Source organism: Argopecten irradians, chromosome 5, assembly GCF_041381155.1.
Source record: "Argopecten irradians isolate NY chromosome 5, Ai_NY, whole genome shotgun sequence".
In the NCBI taxonomy this organism is placed as follows: domain Eukaryota; kingdom Metazoa; phylum Mollusca; class Bivalvia; order Pectinida; family Pectinidae; genus Argopecten; species Argopecten irradians.
This window is the reverse complement of record NC_091138.1, coordinates 61,509-75,940: the sequence shown is the minus strand read 5'-3', so window position 1 is coordinate 75,940 and position 14,432 is coordinate 61,509. Positions and strand designations below refer to the sequence as shown.

At 36.5% G+C, this 14,432-nt stretch overlaps 1 protein-coding gene across 1 annotated transcript in view; it reads left to right on the top strand.

The window, feature by feature from the left end:
- Positions 1-14,432, top strand: part of LOC138324179 (uncharacterized) — a 63,650-nt gene that overhangs the window by 41,496 nt on the left and 7,722 nt on the right. Inside the window, exons 6-9 of the mRNA XM_069269259.1 lie at positions 12,202-12,365; positions 12,645-12,785; positions 13,373-13,512; positions 14,268-14,382. Coding sequence (XP_069125360.1) covers positions 12,202-12,365; positions 12,645-12,785; positions 13,373-13,512; positions 14,268-14,382 — 560 coding nt within the window. The remainder of the gene's footprint in view (positions 1-12,201; positions 12,366-12,644; positions 12,786-13,372; positions 13,513-14,267; positions 14,383-14,432) is intronic.

Here is a 14,432-nt window from a genome sequence, read left to right as displayed (position 1 = left end):
TCTCTCTAGTTGTCCAGAGTGGTGTGATTGTCCATTACTTATTACATACTCCTTTCCCTCTAGTCGTCCAGAGTCGTGTGATTGTCCATTACTTATTACATACTCCTTTCCCTCTAGTCGTCCAGAGTCGAATGATTGTCCATTACTTATTACATACTCCTTTCCCTCTAGTTGTCCAGAGTCGAATGTGATTGTCCATTACTTATTACATACTCCTTTCCCTCTAGTCGTCCAGAGTCGAGTGATTGTCCATTACTTATTACATACTCCTTTCCCTCTCTAGTCGTACCAGAGTCTAGTGTAATCCTGTGTGTGATTGACACTTCATCGTAAGTATCCAGGTATAGTAATCCTGTGTGTGATTGACACTTCATCGTAAGTATCCAGGTATAGTAATCCTGTGTGTGATTGACACTTCATCGTAAGTATCCAGGTATAGTAATCCTGTGTGTGATTGACACTTCATCGTAAGTATCCAGGTATAGTAATCCTGTGTGTGATTGACACTTCATCGTAAGTATCCAGGTATAGTAATCCTGTGTGTGATTGACACTTCATCGTAAGTATCCAGGTATAGTAATCCTGTGTGTGATTGACACTTCATCGTAAGTATCCAGGTATAGTAAGTAATCCTGTGTGTGATTGACACTTCATTCGTAAGTACCCAGTAAAGTAATCCTGTGTGTGATTGACACTTCATCGTAAGTTTCCAGGTATAGTAATCCTGTGTGTATCATCGTAAGTATCCAGTATATTAATCCTGTGTGTGATTGACACTTCATCGTAAGTATCCAGGTATAGTAAGTTAGTGTTATCTATCCTGTGTGTGATATTGACACTTCATCTTAAGTATCCAGGTATAGAAATCCAGTGTGTATTGTATCGTAAATCTGTCAATCCTGTGTGTGATTGACACTTCATCGTAATTATCCAGTATAGTAATCCTGTGTGTGTATCCAGATAAGTAATCCTGTGTGTGATTGACACTTCATCGTGTCCAGGTAAAATTAATCCTGTGTGTGATTGACACTTCATCGTAAGTATCCAGTAAGTAATCCTGTGTGTGATTGACACTTCATCGTGTGTAAGTAACTGTGTGTGATTGACACTTCATCGTAAGTATCCAGGTAAAGTAACCTGTGTGTGATTGACACTTCATCGTAAGTATCCAGTAAAGTAATCCTGTGTGTGATTGACACTTCATCGTAAGTATCCAGGTATAGTAATCTGTGTGTATTGACACTTCATCGTAAGTATCCAAGTAAATCCTGTGTTGATTGACACTTCATCGTAAGTATCCAGGTAAGTAATCCTGTGTGTGATTGACACTTCATCGTAAGTATCCAGGTAAGTAATCCTGTGTGTGATTGACACTTCATCGTAAGTATCCAGGTATAGTAATCTGTGTGTGATTGACACTTCATCGTAAGTATCCAGGTAAAGTAATCCTGTGTGTGATTGACACTTCATCGTAAGTATCCAGTAATATTGACACATCATCGTAAGTCAGAATAAGTAATCCTGTGTGTGAGTGAACTTCATCGTAAGTATGTAAGTAATCCTGTGTGTGATTGACACTTCATCGTAAGTATCCAGGTATAGTAATCCTGTGTGTGATTGACACTTCATCTATCATCGTGACAAGTATCCAGGTATAGTATGTGTGATTGACACTTCATCGTAAGTATCCAGGTAGCAATGTACTTCATCGTAAGTATCCAGGTATAGTAATCCTGTGTGTGATTGACACTTCATCGTAAGTATCCAGGTATAGTAAAACATGTGTGTGATTGACACTTCATCTTTATCGTAAGTATCCAGTATAGTAATTTTTGTGTATCAAGTGACTGTGTGACACCTTCATCGTAAGTATCCAGGTAAAATAATCCCTGTGTGTGATTGACACTTCATCGTAGTATCCAAGTATAGTAATCATATGTGTGACCGACACTTCATTGTAAATCAGGTAAAGTAATCCTGTGTTAGATGAATATTAATATGTGTAATCCTGTGGTTATAATTGACACTTCATCGTAAGTATCTAGGTAAAGTAATCCTGTGTGTGATTAACACTTCATCGTAAGTATACAGGTATAGTAATCATTGTGTGTGATTGACACTTCATCGTAAGTATCCAGTATAGTAATCCTGTGTGTGATTGACACTTCATCGTAAGTAGTATCCAGGTATAGTAGTTATCCTCTGTGTGTGATTGATTGACACTTCATCGTAAAGTATCCAGGTATAGTAAAATCGTAGTGTGTTAAATCTACACTTTTAGTAAGTATGTAGTAATCCTGTGTGTGATTGACACTTCATCGTAAGTATCCGTGTGATATTATTGACACTTCATCGTAAGTATCCAGGTATAGTAATCCTGTGTGTGATTGACACTTCATCGTAAGTATACAGGTAAGTATCCTGTGTGTGATCATGTATAGTAATCATGTGTATGATTGACACTTCATCGTTAGTTTCCAGGTATAGTAGTCATGTGTGTGATTGACACTTCATCGTAAGTATCCAGGTATAGTAATCCTGTGTGTGACTGACACTTCATTGTGAGTACCCAGATAGAGTTATCCTGTGTGTTATTAACACTTCATCGTAAGTTTCCAGGTATAGTAATCCTGTGTGTGATTGACACTTCATCGTAAGTATTCAGGTATAGTAATCCTGTGTGTGATTGACATTTCATCGTTAGTATCCAGGTATAGTAATCATGTGTGTGATTGACACTTCATCGTACGTATCCAAGTATAGTAATTTTGTGTGTGACTGACACTTCATCGTAAGTATCTAGGTAAAGTAATCCTGTGTGTGATTGACACTTCATCGTAAGTATCCAGATAAAGTAATCCTGTGTGTGATTGACACTTCATCGTAAGTATCCAGGTATAGTAATCCTGTCTGTGATTGACACTTCATCGTAAGTATAACAGGTAAGTATCCAGGTATAGTCATTGTGAGTACCCCTGTGTGTGACTGACACTTCATTCGTAAGTATCCAGATAAAGTAATCCTGTGTGTTATTGACACTTCATCGTAAGTATCCAGGTATAGTAATAACACCTGTGTGTGTAATCCTGTGTGACACTTCATCGTAAGTATTCAGGTATAGTTATCCTGTGTGTGTGATTGACACTTCAATCGTAAAAAATATCCAGGTATATAAATAGTGAGTGTTATACTTACACATTATTGTAAGTATCCAGTTATGTGTAATTCGATGGATATTAACACTTCATCGTAAATTATCCAGGTATAGCAATCCTGTGTGTGATAGTGACACAGTAATAGCAATCCTGTGATAATGACACTTTAATCGTAAGTTAAAAATCCAGGTATGGAAATCCATGTGTGTGAAAGACACCCTCATCTGTAAAGTTATTCTAGGTAAGGTAATCCTGGGTGTTTGGATGACACTTCAACGTTCGAATCCAGGTATGAGTAATTTTGTGTGTGACTGACACTCTCGTAAGTATCCAGGTAAAGTAATCTTGTGTGTGATTGACACTCATCTGAAAGTAATCCAGATAAAGGAAGTCCTGAGTGTGTGAGTTTGACACCTCATCGAATGGTATCCCCATGTATAGTAATCCTGTGTGTGGATTGACACATCATCGTAAGTATCCAAGTAAACCTGTGGTGTGATTGACACATCATCGGTATTTATCCAGGTAAAGTAAACCTGGTGGTGAGTATTGACAACGTCAATCGTGAAAGTATCCAGAAAAAGTTAATTCCAGGTTTGGTGATTGACACGTCAACGTAACGTTATCCAGGTAAAGTCAATTTTGTGTGGGTGACTTACACTTTCATCGTAAGTATCCAGGTAAAGTAAACCTTGTTGTGTTATTGACCACTTCATCCTAAGTATCCATATAAAGTTAATCCAGTGAGTAGACAGACACTTCGATCGAGTAAGTATCCAGATAAAGTAATCCATTGTGTTATTTAACAACTCCGTCGTCGTTAAGTAACCATATATAGTAATCCTGTGGTTGGATATGACACGTTCAATCGAAATGTATACAAGATCAAGTAATCCAGCTGTGTTTGATAGACCCTTCATACGTAAGTTTCCAGGTATAGTAATCCTGTGTGTGATTGACCACTTAATCGTAAGTATCCCGGTATAGTAATTCCTGGTGTGATATTGACACTTCATCGGTAAAATAGCCAGGGTATAGTAATTTCCTGTGTATTGATTGACCCCATCCTCGTAAAATAGCCAGTTATAGTAATCTAGTGTATAATTGACACTTCATCGAAAGTAGTCCTAGGTAAAGTAATCATGTGTGTGAGTGACACTCACAATCATCGTAACGGAACAAGGTAAAGTAATCCTCGTGGTAGTGACGTTACAATTCAAATGCGTAAGTATCCAGGTATAGTAATCCTGTGTGTTATTTGACACTCCAGCGTAAGTATCCAGGTATAGTAAATCTGATGTGTGTTGTTTCTAAACACTTCATTTTTAAGTATACAGGTATAGTAATCATGTGTGTGATTAGACACTTCATACGTAAGGTATCCAGGTATAGTAATCCATGTGTGGTGTATTAGACAAACTCTCATTCTAGGGGTGGGGGGGGGGTTTTATCCAAGTATACTAATTTTGAGTGTGACTGTACACTTTCATCGTAAGTATCCAGATAAAGTAATCCTGTTGTGTGATTGACACTTCAACGTAAGTATTCAGGTAATACGTAAATCGCTGTTGTGTGATTGACACTGTCATCGTAAGTATCCAGTATTATAGTAACTCAGTGTTGTGATTGACAACTTCCTCGTTAGTTTTCCATGGTATAGATTATCATGTGTGAGATTGACCACTTCAATCTTAAGTAACCAGGTATACGTAATCATGTGTGTGACTGACACGCTCAACGTAAGTATCGAGCATAGAAATCTAGTGTATAATTTACACTAATCGCAAGTAACTATGTAAAGTAATCCTGGTGTGATTGAACACTATCTTCGTTAGTATATATGTAAATTAATCCCTGTGTAGGTGATTGACAATTCAATCGTTAGTATCCAGGTATAGTAATCCTGTGTGTGAATTGAACACATCAATCGTAAGTATCCAGGTATAGTAATCCTGTGTCGGAGATTGACACATCTTCTTAAGTATCCAGGTATAAGTAATACAATGTGGTGGGACCTGACACCTCTTCGTAAGTATCTAGGTATAGTAATCTTGTGTATAAATGAACACTTTATCGCAAGTATCTAGGTACAGTAATCCTGTGTGGGATTTGACACTTCATCGTAAAGTTATCCAGGTATGGGAAGTTCTCTTTGTGAATAACACTATCAATCGTAAGTATCCAGGTATAAGAAAACCGTGCGTGTGATGAACACTTCATATCGTATACTGCAGTCCATGTACAGAATCTGGTTATTGTCATGTCTGGCTTTGTGCACCAGAATCACATGGAGAGCTCCATTCACTTTTTGCTTGTTCCAATAATATTCTGTCCAACATGTATCGAATTTCCTTCCCTATACAGGGATTTCTGTCCTATCAAAGGATTGACACGGTAAGGAATGTTGCATGGACCTGGTGGCGCAGCGTGCCCACATCCCCTTCGTGATAAATCACAACTGTTTTTGGCCTTATGTGTGCACGGAAACAAAATTCTAAAACTCAATTATCAAATCTTTCCATGTATACAATGGAGTTTCCTTTTCCCGATAGATGACACAGTTTTTTTTCTTGTCCAAGTTCGCGGAGCACAACTCAGTTCCGTAACTTAATACCAACCACAATCTAAAACCTACATCTTGTACACCACCTATCTAAGTCTAAGTTTTTCGCAAATATCAGTCTGTACTTTTCACTTTGTTATGGTACAGAAGGCCAAAGTAGCAAATATGGTTGAGAAGTTCTTTGCCCGCCTTCTCTATCTACATATTTCCGTTATCCAAATTAACATTGACAATAAAAGTTAATCTTCGCGCCACGCCTGGAGTTATGTACAATGTAGTCTAACATCAACTACCTTTTTCTCAACAACATCAGGTCAACAATAACTAGCTTGCAAAGCTGACCCGGTATTGGTAATAGGAGCCCAAAATTTTTGTCACCTGGGATCAGAACTTCTTGCAACGTGCATCTTTGTCATACCATGTTTTTCATTGTGGCTTGAGTAACGGGCCATAAGTTTCTTCTGCCAATTTCGCATGCCCCTTTCCAACCGTTGCTTAAAGTGTAACCACATACTTCTAAGAGATTCAATGTAGAATCTTCGTCCAACCTTTTTGTCTTTCCAAAAATTTTCCAAATGGACCCAACGTACATATGTGTCCAAACACAAGTTACAAAAGGGACGGAAGGACCAAGAGATTATTTGTACAGAGTCGCTAATACGGCCAAACAACAACATGTGTATGCCATCCTACCAAGCTCTTTTATTTTCCAAAACAAGAAGAAATCATCATAATTCTTTCAAAGTCTTGATGAAAACGTGTCTATAGCACCATGAAAACTCTGGATGATAATCACTTGACGGTTTATACTGCTGGATCTGAATTTGGTACATGACTTGTTGAAAAATACCAGACCATGAAATTCGAACCTTGGTTCCGATTGAGACAGCTTTTTGGCAAGACGCACCAGTGTAAAGAATTTAACCAAAGCCTTGACTATGTAAGGGGCCTCCTTGATATTCCTGAGTGGAAAATGGCTTCCCTATGGGAGAGCGTGTGTGAAAAAGAAACACATAAGCTCCATTAAAAATCACTCCCATTTCCCAAGACTTAGTTTTTGGGTATAAAAGGACACCTACAACAAAGTCCTATACATGAAACTCAATCAAAAAACAAAAAGTTTTCCCTCAACTGCATTGAACTGATATGCCAAGGAGCCGCACAGGTAATTATTCTTGAATGAGGGTATTTCTCCACCCACCATCCAACCTGAAACATGTAATGGACATAACACCTACCACAGAAGATACTAAAAGCCACATCATTTTCCCTTTTTTTTCAACCCAAGGTCCATCAAACTTTCCACAAGCTTGGGCCCTAAAAAGAAGTGAATCAAAGATTCCTTTTATTAAGACATTGGTTTACACACCTATGAAGTCCTGTCCAATAGGTACCAATCCCCTGAGAACTAAACACAGAATAAGGTTGCCATATAAAAAACTTCGGTAGGAGAACAAAAACAGGGGGGAATTTTATTGACAAAACCTTCCAGTCTTTTCTTTTGGGTAGGACACATCAAGTGAGGGGGGGCGCCCCCTCTTGCGTAATCAACACACCTGAACCTAAACGAGAAAGTAACAAAGAGCTGGGAACTTTCCTCTAGCCACTTTCCTCACACAAATCAAGCTCGAATAAACCAATAAGGAAGACATTTCAGGAATCTTTTTTCCCCCTGTGCTACTAATAAAAGCTCCCTCTCTAAACAAAAGGAATTGAAATTTAACCAAATCATTTCAGCCAAAAGAAGTATACATTGATAGAACAACCCTAATACTATCAAAGTCTACAGGATTGCTCAAAAGATTCACATTTGCCCCCGAAATCCACTATAAATCATGAGCCAAAGAAAGTGTCCACCTAACCCTGGACAAATAATGATCCTCAACTACTGCAACATTCTTACTCATTGAACGATTACAGCACAAGAAGGGAAAATACCAGGAAAATCCTTATGAGTATTCCTCAAGCACACCTGTTATTTATAAGGAATACTGACACTAACGATCCCACACCTTTTCTCTCCACCAAGTCATTGCCTAGAAATAAGCGACACGCCCTCTATGGGAAGTTCCGGCCAATGGTTAAACCAGGCCCAGTTTAACCAAGTCTTACTTTAAATGAAACACAATGGAGATACACATTAAACAAATCCAACTCTCCACTTTGAAAGCAAAACACTACTACCTCATTGAGGTCTCCTCAGCCAAAGCATTACGGCCATCTGAATTAAAAACAAGAATGAAGAAGCCCAGTATCTCCTCAAAATCTTCAAAGGTTTCAAAGTTGGTGATATCACTAGTAAGTGAAACAAAACCTTCCAGAAATGAGAAAGAAGTACTTCTTCAAGGCGCTATCAGACTCTGAGCTCTTAATACTCAATAGACACTTTAGAATCTTCCACAATATCACAAGTTTCTGACTAGGCCTTTCACATATCTATCACAGGAAGGTATTGGATGTTTACGCCTGTGCCTCCTTACCGCTGGATAAGAAAAACAGTCAGCACATACAACATTGTCCAAACTTTCATTCAGTAATAACAAACAGGACATGATGGAGACCCCCCCACCTGCCCTATTCATCCTGTTTTTAGAAGCAAGACCTTTTAGTTTGTAGATCCACCGTTATTTAAGGTTTGTCCGTTTGAAGGTGCCACTAAAGGTGGGGTTCCACAGGTCTGGACCAAATTTACTAGTTCCTGTGGTACTTGTTTTTTGGTCTGAGAAACTGTTTTAACAAATAAGCCTTTGTAGGTGAAAGCGAATCATCAGCTATTGTAGATGCGTTCACTAAAGTGTTTCAACTTTTCTCTCATCTAATGAGTTTTTATGTTTGTGTGGACCTACATGTGTTAACTCCTCCATCAACGTTTATTGCCTCAATTTACCGAAATCGTCATCAATATCTTTAGAATCAAACCACCTATTAAATAATTGTTCTTTTTCCCTGGCAAATTCTACATGAGATTGTTCATCTTTCTTTTTCGAGTTTCGAAATTTCTGGCGGTAAGCCTCAGGAACTAACTCATAAGCTTTCAAAATAGCTTTCTTGACCACTTGGTAATTCGAAATGTCATGTACAGACAATGAAGAATAAATGTCTCTAGCTTTACCAATCAAGACACTCTGAAGAAGCATTGTAAGCTAATCTTCAGGCCATTTCATACTGTCAGCTATTTTCTCAAAATGCAGAAAATACTTGTCAACTTCTTTCTCTTGAAAAGGAGGAACTAACCTGATGTTTCTACTAACATCAAAACCTCTGTTTCCTTGTAAACCCCTAAAAGTTGGATTACTTGAACTGTCCTGAGAAGCTAGCTCTAATTCTTTAGTTCTAAGTTCTGTTTCAGCTTGAATGATCTGCCTCTCTAGTTCATGTTCCTATATTTAGACTTTTGTATTTTATTACAATTTTATTTGCAATCCGGAACTTTCCGGAATTTGCAGTCCGGATGTTAGTCTAGCCTAAATTTAGATTCGACTCAGGTTGTCAACATGCCGGGCCACGGCTAAATCAAAGGAAAATTTAGGTCCCCCACAGGGTAGGTTTATTCCCTGTCCATATATTGTTTATATGTATTTTTGTCTACCATATGATTGTAAACATTATTCAGTCATTGTGATTATTTCACGAGGGTTTATTTGCCATTTTTAGTCATTTGATTATCGTTGATCATGTATCGTCTGCAGGAGCACATGTTCAGTGCTTTAGGACCCTGCGTGTCACTAGTATAGCATATGTTGATTAGAGGTATTATGGGATGTATGTATAGTATGTTTACTAGATAGGTATAATGTGAATAAGCCTTTTAGATAGATATAATTACTGTTTTGATCGAGGTATGATTTAGTCAATTCGTCCTCTTATAATTACATGTGTATACATGGGACGAAATGTCTTACTAGGCAAACTTTATTATAGATAACAATTTACTATAAATAATGTACTTAGAGACATTCTGTCTGAAGGTGAATGCATATATATTGTGTTCATATATAGAAATATTGTCAAATAGGAAATCCAGGTAATTTATCTCTAGTCAATTATGTGTATAGTTATCAAAGTATTGAGGGTAATGAGATTGATTAAGTTTCAATTAGGCATGTGTAGTTATAAGGACACATTGTACATCTGTATTATTGTGCCTTTATTTTCAAATGTTGTAGTCTTTTACCTTCCTCCGGGAAGTTCTGTGTTTTGGATAACTACCTTCCTCCGGGGAGTTCTGTGAATCGAATACCTTCCTCCGGGGAGTTCTGTGAATCGAATACCTTCCTCCGGGGAGTTCAGTGAAAGGAATAACTACCTTCCTCCGGGAAGTTCCATGTAAACAGATGTACCTTCCTCTGGGGAGATTTGCGAAATAAACAAGAGAACCTACAGAAATCTGAGTCTTGTCATAAACACCACATAGCTGTTGGTTTCAAATGTAAATTAAAAGTTTGTACACAAATTTTGAAAATTTCTTTACTAATTTTTGAAAGTTAGATTTCACAAATAAAATATCGATCTCGGACAAGAACCCCCAATCTATTACAAGCAAGAATAACAGAAATGAGAAACCAGCAGCTAAATTCAAATCACAATTTAATTATATATACACTATTATTATACAGAGATAGTTTACAATATCTAAAGTAATTGGTGGTGGTACAAGAGTAATATGATGATTTCAAGTGTTACTTATCTGTATGCGAATGTCCTGGTATTCTCCTTGATATTTCCAGGTTTTAAATTAACAATAATCACAAATCCACGAGGAAAATGAATGTCCACAGATGAATTGTAAAGTTCCAGCCAATATGAATAAATCCACACAAAGTGTTGTAATCATCTACAGATAAAGTCACAATAGCTCTCCCAATAGAATCTAATATGGCGCTGTACAATTCTTGATATGTCTAATTACAAGTTTCATTACAGTTCTGATTAGCCTTAGACGGCTGGAGTATATATAGCTAAACCCCAATTCAAGAATATTGGGGAACCTTCTACTTCTAGAAATACCTAATTAAAAACAGTAAACAAATAAACACACAGAACTTTCTGGAAATAGATCATTCTAGATCCCTACTTATAATCAACATGTTTATAAACATATTTGTTTATACATGATAATATTCTACAAAGTTCTATAACTTAAATTGATTATATGAACTTTATAGGATGTATTGATAATACAGCTTTAGGAGTTATCTCCCTTTTTTAATAACTACATATATTTAGTGTCATACATAACAATATCATTTAAATGACGTTTTGAACAACGCCGTTTTAATCATAGATGAACTAATTGATCATTAGTGATATAATTAATCATTAAGACTAAATTATACTTTAATTAACGTTCGAGCAACCGGCCCCAAGAAAACATGAAACTATACAATGATGTGATTTGTGTAACCTTTGTGTACTCCCGCAGAGCTTTATAAATTTTAAATGTCATTGAATTTTTGAGCACCGAATATTGTCATGGTTTGAAACTATAAATATAAAACCAATGTTATATTATGTACCCATTATATAATATCCTGATATTGATATAACAATGATTTACCTATATAGTGAATATATCTAATTGTGATATAGGTTATCTACCTGGATAAAACTAAGATATGTTGATTTACGAATGTTACACCTTTATAGTGAATATATCTTATTGTAATACAGGTTCTCTTCCTGCGTATGGACTCGGATATGTTGATTTAAGAATGCTGTACCTTTACACTTAATATATCTTATTGTAATACAGGTTATCTACCTGGTTATGGACTAAAATATGTTGATAAAGATTGTATACATTTACAGTTGATATATCTTCTTTTGATACAGGTTCTCAACCTGAGTATGGACTAAGATATGTTCATATAAGAATATTGTACCTTTACAGTGAATACATCGTATTGTAATACAGGTTCTCAACCTGAGTATGGACTAAGATATGTTGATAAAGATTTGTACCTTTACACTGAATATATCTTATTGTGATACAGGTTCTCAACCTGAGTATGGACTAAGACATGTTGATATGACAATGTTATACCTTTACACTGAATATATCTTATTGTGATACAGGCTCTCTACCTGGGTATGGACTAAGATATTTTGATATAAGAATGCTGTACCTTTATAGTGAATATATCTTATTGTGATATAGGTTTTCTACCTGGGTATAAACTAAGATATGTTGATATAGGGTATTGCACCTTTATAGTTATTATATCTTATTGTGATAGATGTTCTCTACCTGGGTATGGACTAAGATTTGTTGATAAAGATTGTTGTACCTTTACACTTAATATATCTTATTGTGATACAGGTTCTCTACCTGGGTATGGACTAAGATATGCTGATATAAGAATGTTGTACCTTTACGCTTAATATATCTTATTGTGATACATGTTCTCTACCTGATTATGGACTAAAATATTTTGATATAAGAATATTGTACCTTTACAGTGAATATATCCTGTTGCGATACAGGTTCTCTACCTGGGTTTGGATTAAGATATGTTCATATAAGAATATTGTACCTTTACAGTGAATATATCCTGTTGCGATACGGGTTCCCGGCTACTACGTCATCCTATATTACTGGCTGTGCAATATTACCCTTCGTCGTTGGTCCACTTGTCGCAATTGCTTTGGTACGTTGGCTAACATACAAACGGTCATTTTTTCACACAAAGTATTTGTGCTTTTGGTTTATTCAATACTCAATAATAAAGGTTAAAATGCTACCTTAAGAATTCAAAGATATATAGTCTCAATTTTAATGTCCAAAAATCTGTATTTGTTCTATTTGTTGGCAAATATATATTGCAATCGATATTATTTTGTTTCTGCTTTGTTTAAATCATATTTCCATCTTCCGTTACAAGTGTGTGAACATTCATCATTTATTAATGTAAAAGAAATGTTTTCAGAGTAAAATGGACTGTATTGGAGTGTTGGTGACTTGTGCTGCGGCTGTTATCGTTCCAATATTCGCCATGTTAGGATTTACTCCGTCCATCCATCCTCTTATTCTAACAATTAGTTTTGGACTCGCCAATATTGTCACAGAAGTAAGTGTTCATTGCACGTAAACTTTTTTTTTCAGTTTTTTTGTAATTGCAGTCATCAACATATATCCATCATAATGTTATTAAAAGAAAACAATAATATACCACTGCACACATTACTACAAAAATATTGATATCTTGTAAAAAATACGCAATGAAAAACAGTGTACCTGAACTTTCTGATTCTTGGTTTAAAAATGATAGTACTGTTTTAATTTTTCACTGTAATTTATTTTGTATGTGTACATTTCAAACCAAAAATTCAGGGGAGGAGTTTAGTAAAACGCTTCTTTCCCAAGTAAAAAGAGTGCACTTTTTAGTAAATTCAATCATGCGCATCAAAGAAGCGTCTCGCTTCGAGCGAAACCAAGTTAATAACTGCCAATTTGCATTCGTTTGAATGCCATAATAGTTGCAGGATAAACATAACACACGGTTAGTATCTTACAATGCAAGTTTTATTTTGGTGCTCGACACGGAAAGCCTCGTCATCTCAGTTTTCCTAAGTCCCGCACCAAAATAAACCTTGCATTGTAAGATACCAATAATATATTCTCTATATAATGCCAGTTTGATACTTCCCTTTACAGTTGGGTATGTGGCAGGTAGCCGTGCTATTGGTGCCTCGGTCGTGTTTTGGAACCGTCACTGGAATTCTGTATTTTGTACGTAACGTTGTGGTTGGACTCACGTTACTACTAGATGGGTATCTACTTCAGAAATACGACATGTAAGTCATCGTATTATAGTCAACTGTATACAACATGCGTGATAGTAGTTGTGTGACACATTTAATTTATGTTACTGATACGAGTTTTATATTTGAATAAAATTTGGGTCTACATCTACGAATGGCACTAGAAACTGAAGTGTCTCCTTATGTCAGCGACGTTATAAATACTGCATGTAGGGTATGGTCGCCGTACATATAAGTAGATATCGGCAGTACAGGGGAGATAACCCGTACGTAGCTGTGGTTATGGTAAAACAAGGTTTGCTAGGCCATACATGGGGGACGGGCTAATTAAAATCAAACTCAGATGAATTGTTAAACGTCATTAAAACCAAATGAAGGTGAATTGTCATCCTCGATACTCCAGAGGTTCCGATCAATTACAATCTATACACCCATTGACTATCTCATTGTAAAACTAAAGGCATCCCAGAGGAAAGAATCTGAACGAATCACAGTCCAGCAAAATGTTCCTATGGAGACTTCAGAGAGAGCCACGCACAACTTTAACGCCACACAGTCAACCACAGTGTACAGTTATACCACTCTTTTGATTTGCATCAACACACTAAATTACGATTGCTGTTGTGTTGTCGCAAGTTTGACTATGAGATAGTCAAGAAATGTAGAGATCGTAAGTGATCGGAACCTCTCGGGTATCGAGGATGGTGAATTGTTAAATGACATTAAAACAAGATTCATATGTATTGTTAAATGTCATTAAAACTCAGATGAAATGTCATCTATTTCAGACAAGGTACAAGACATCCACTCCAGGGGTATCATGATTTCTTCCTTGCTTTAATAACATTAACGTCATTGTCTGTGCTGTGTGGTATATTGCTCAATGTACTCGATATACGAGATGTAAGTATATTTTAGCAGTTGCTCATTACAATTACCGAATCAATATAAAA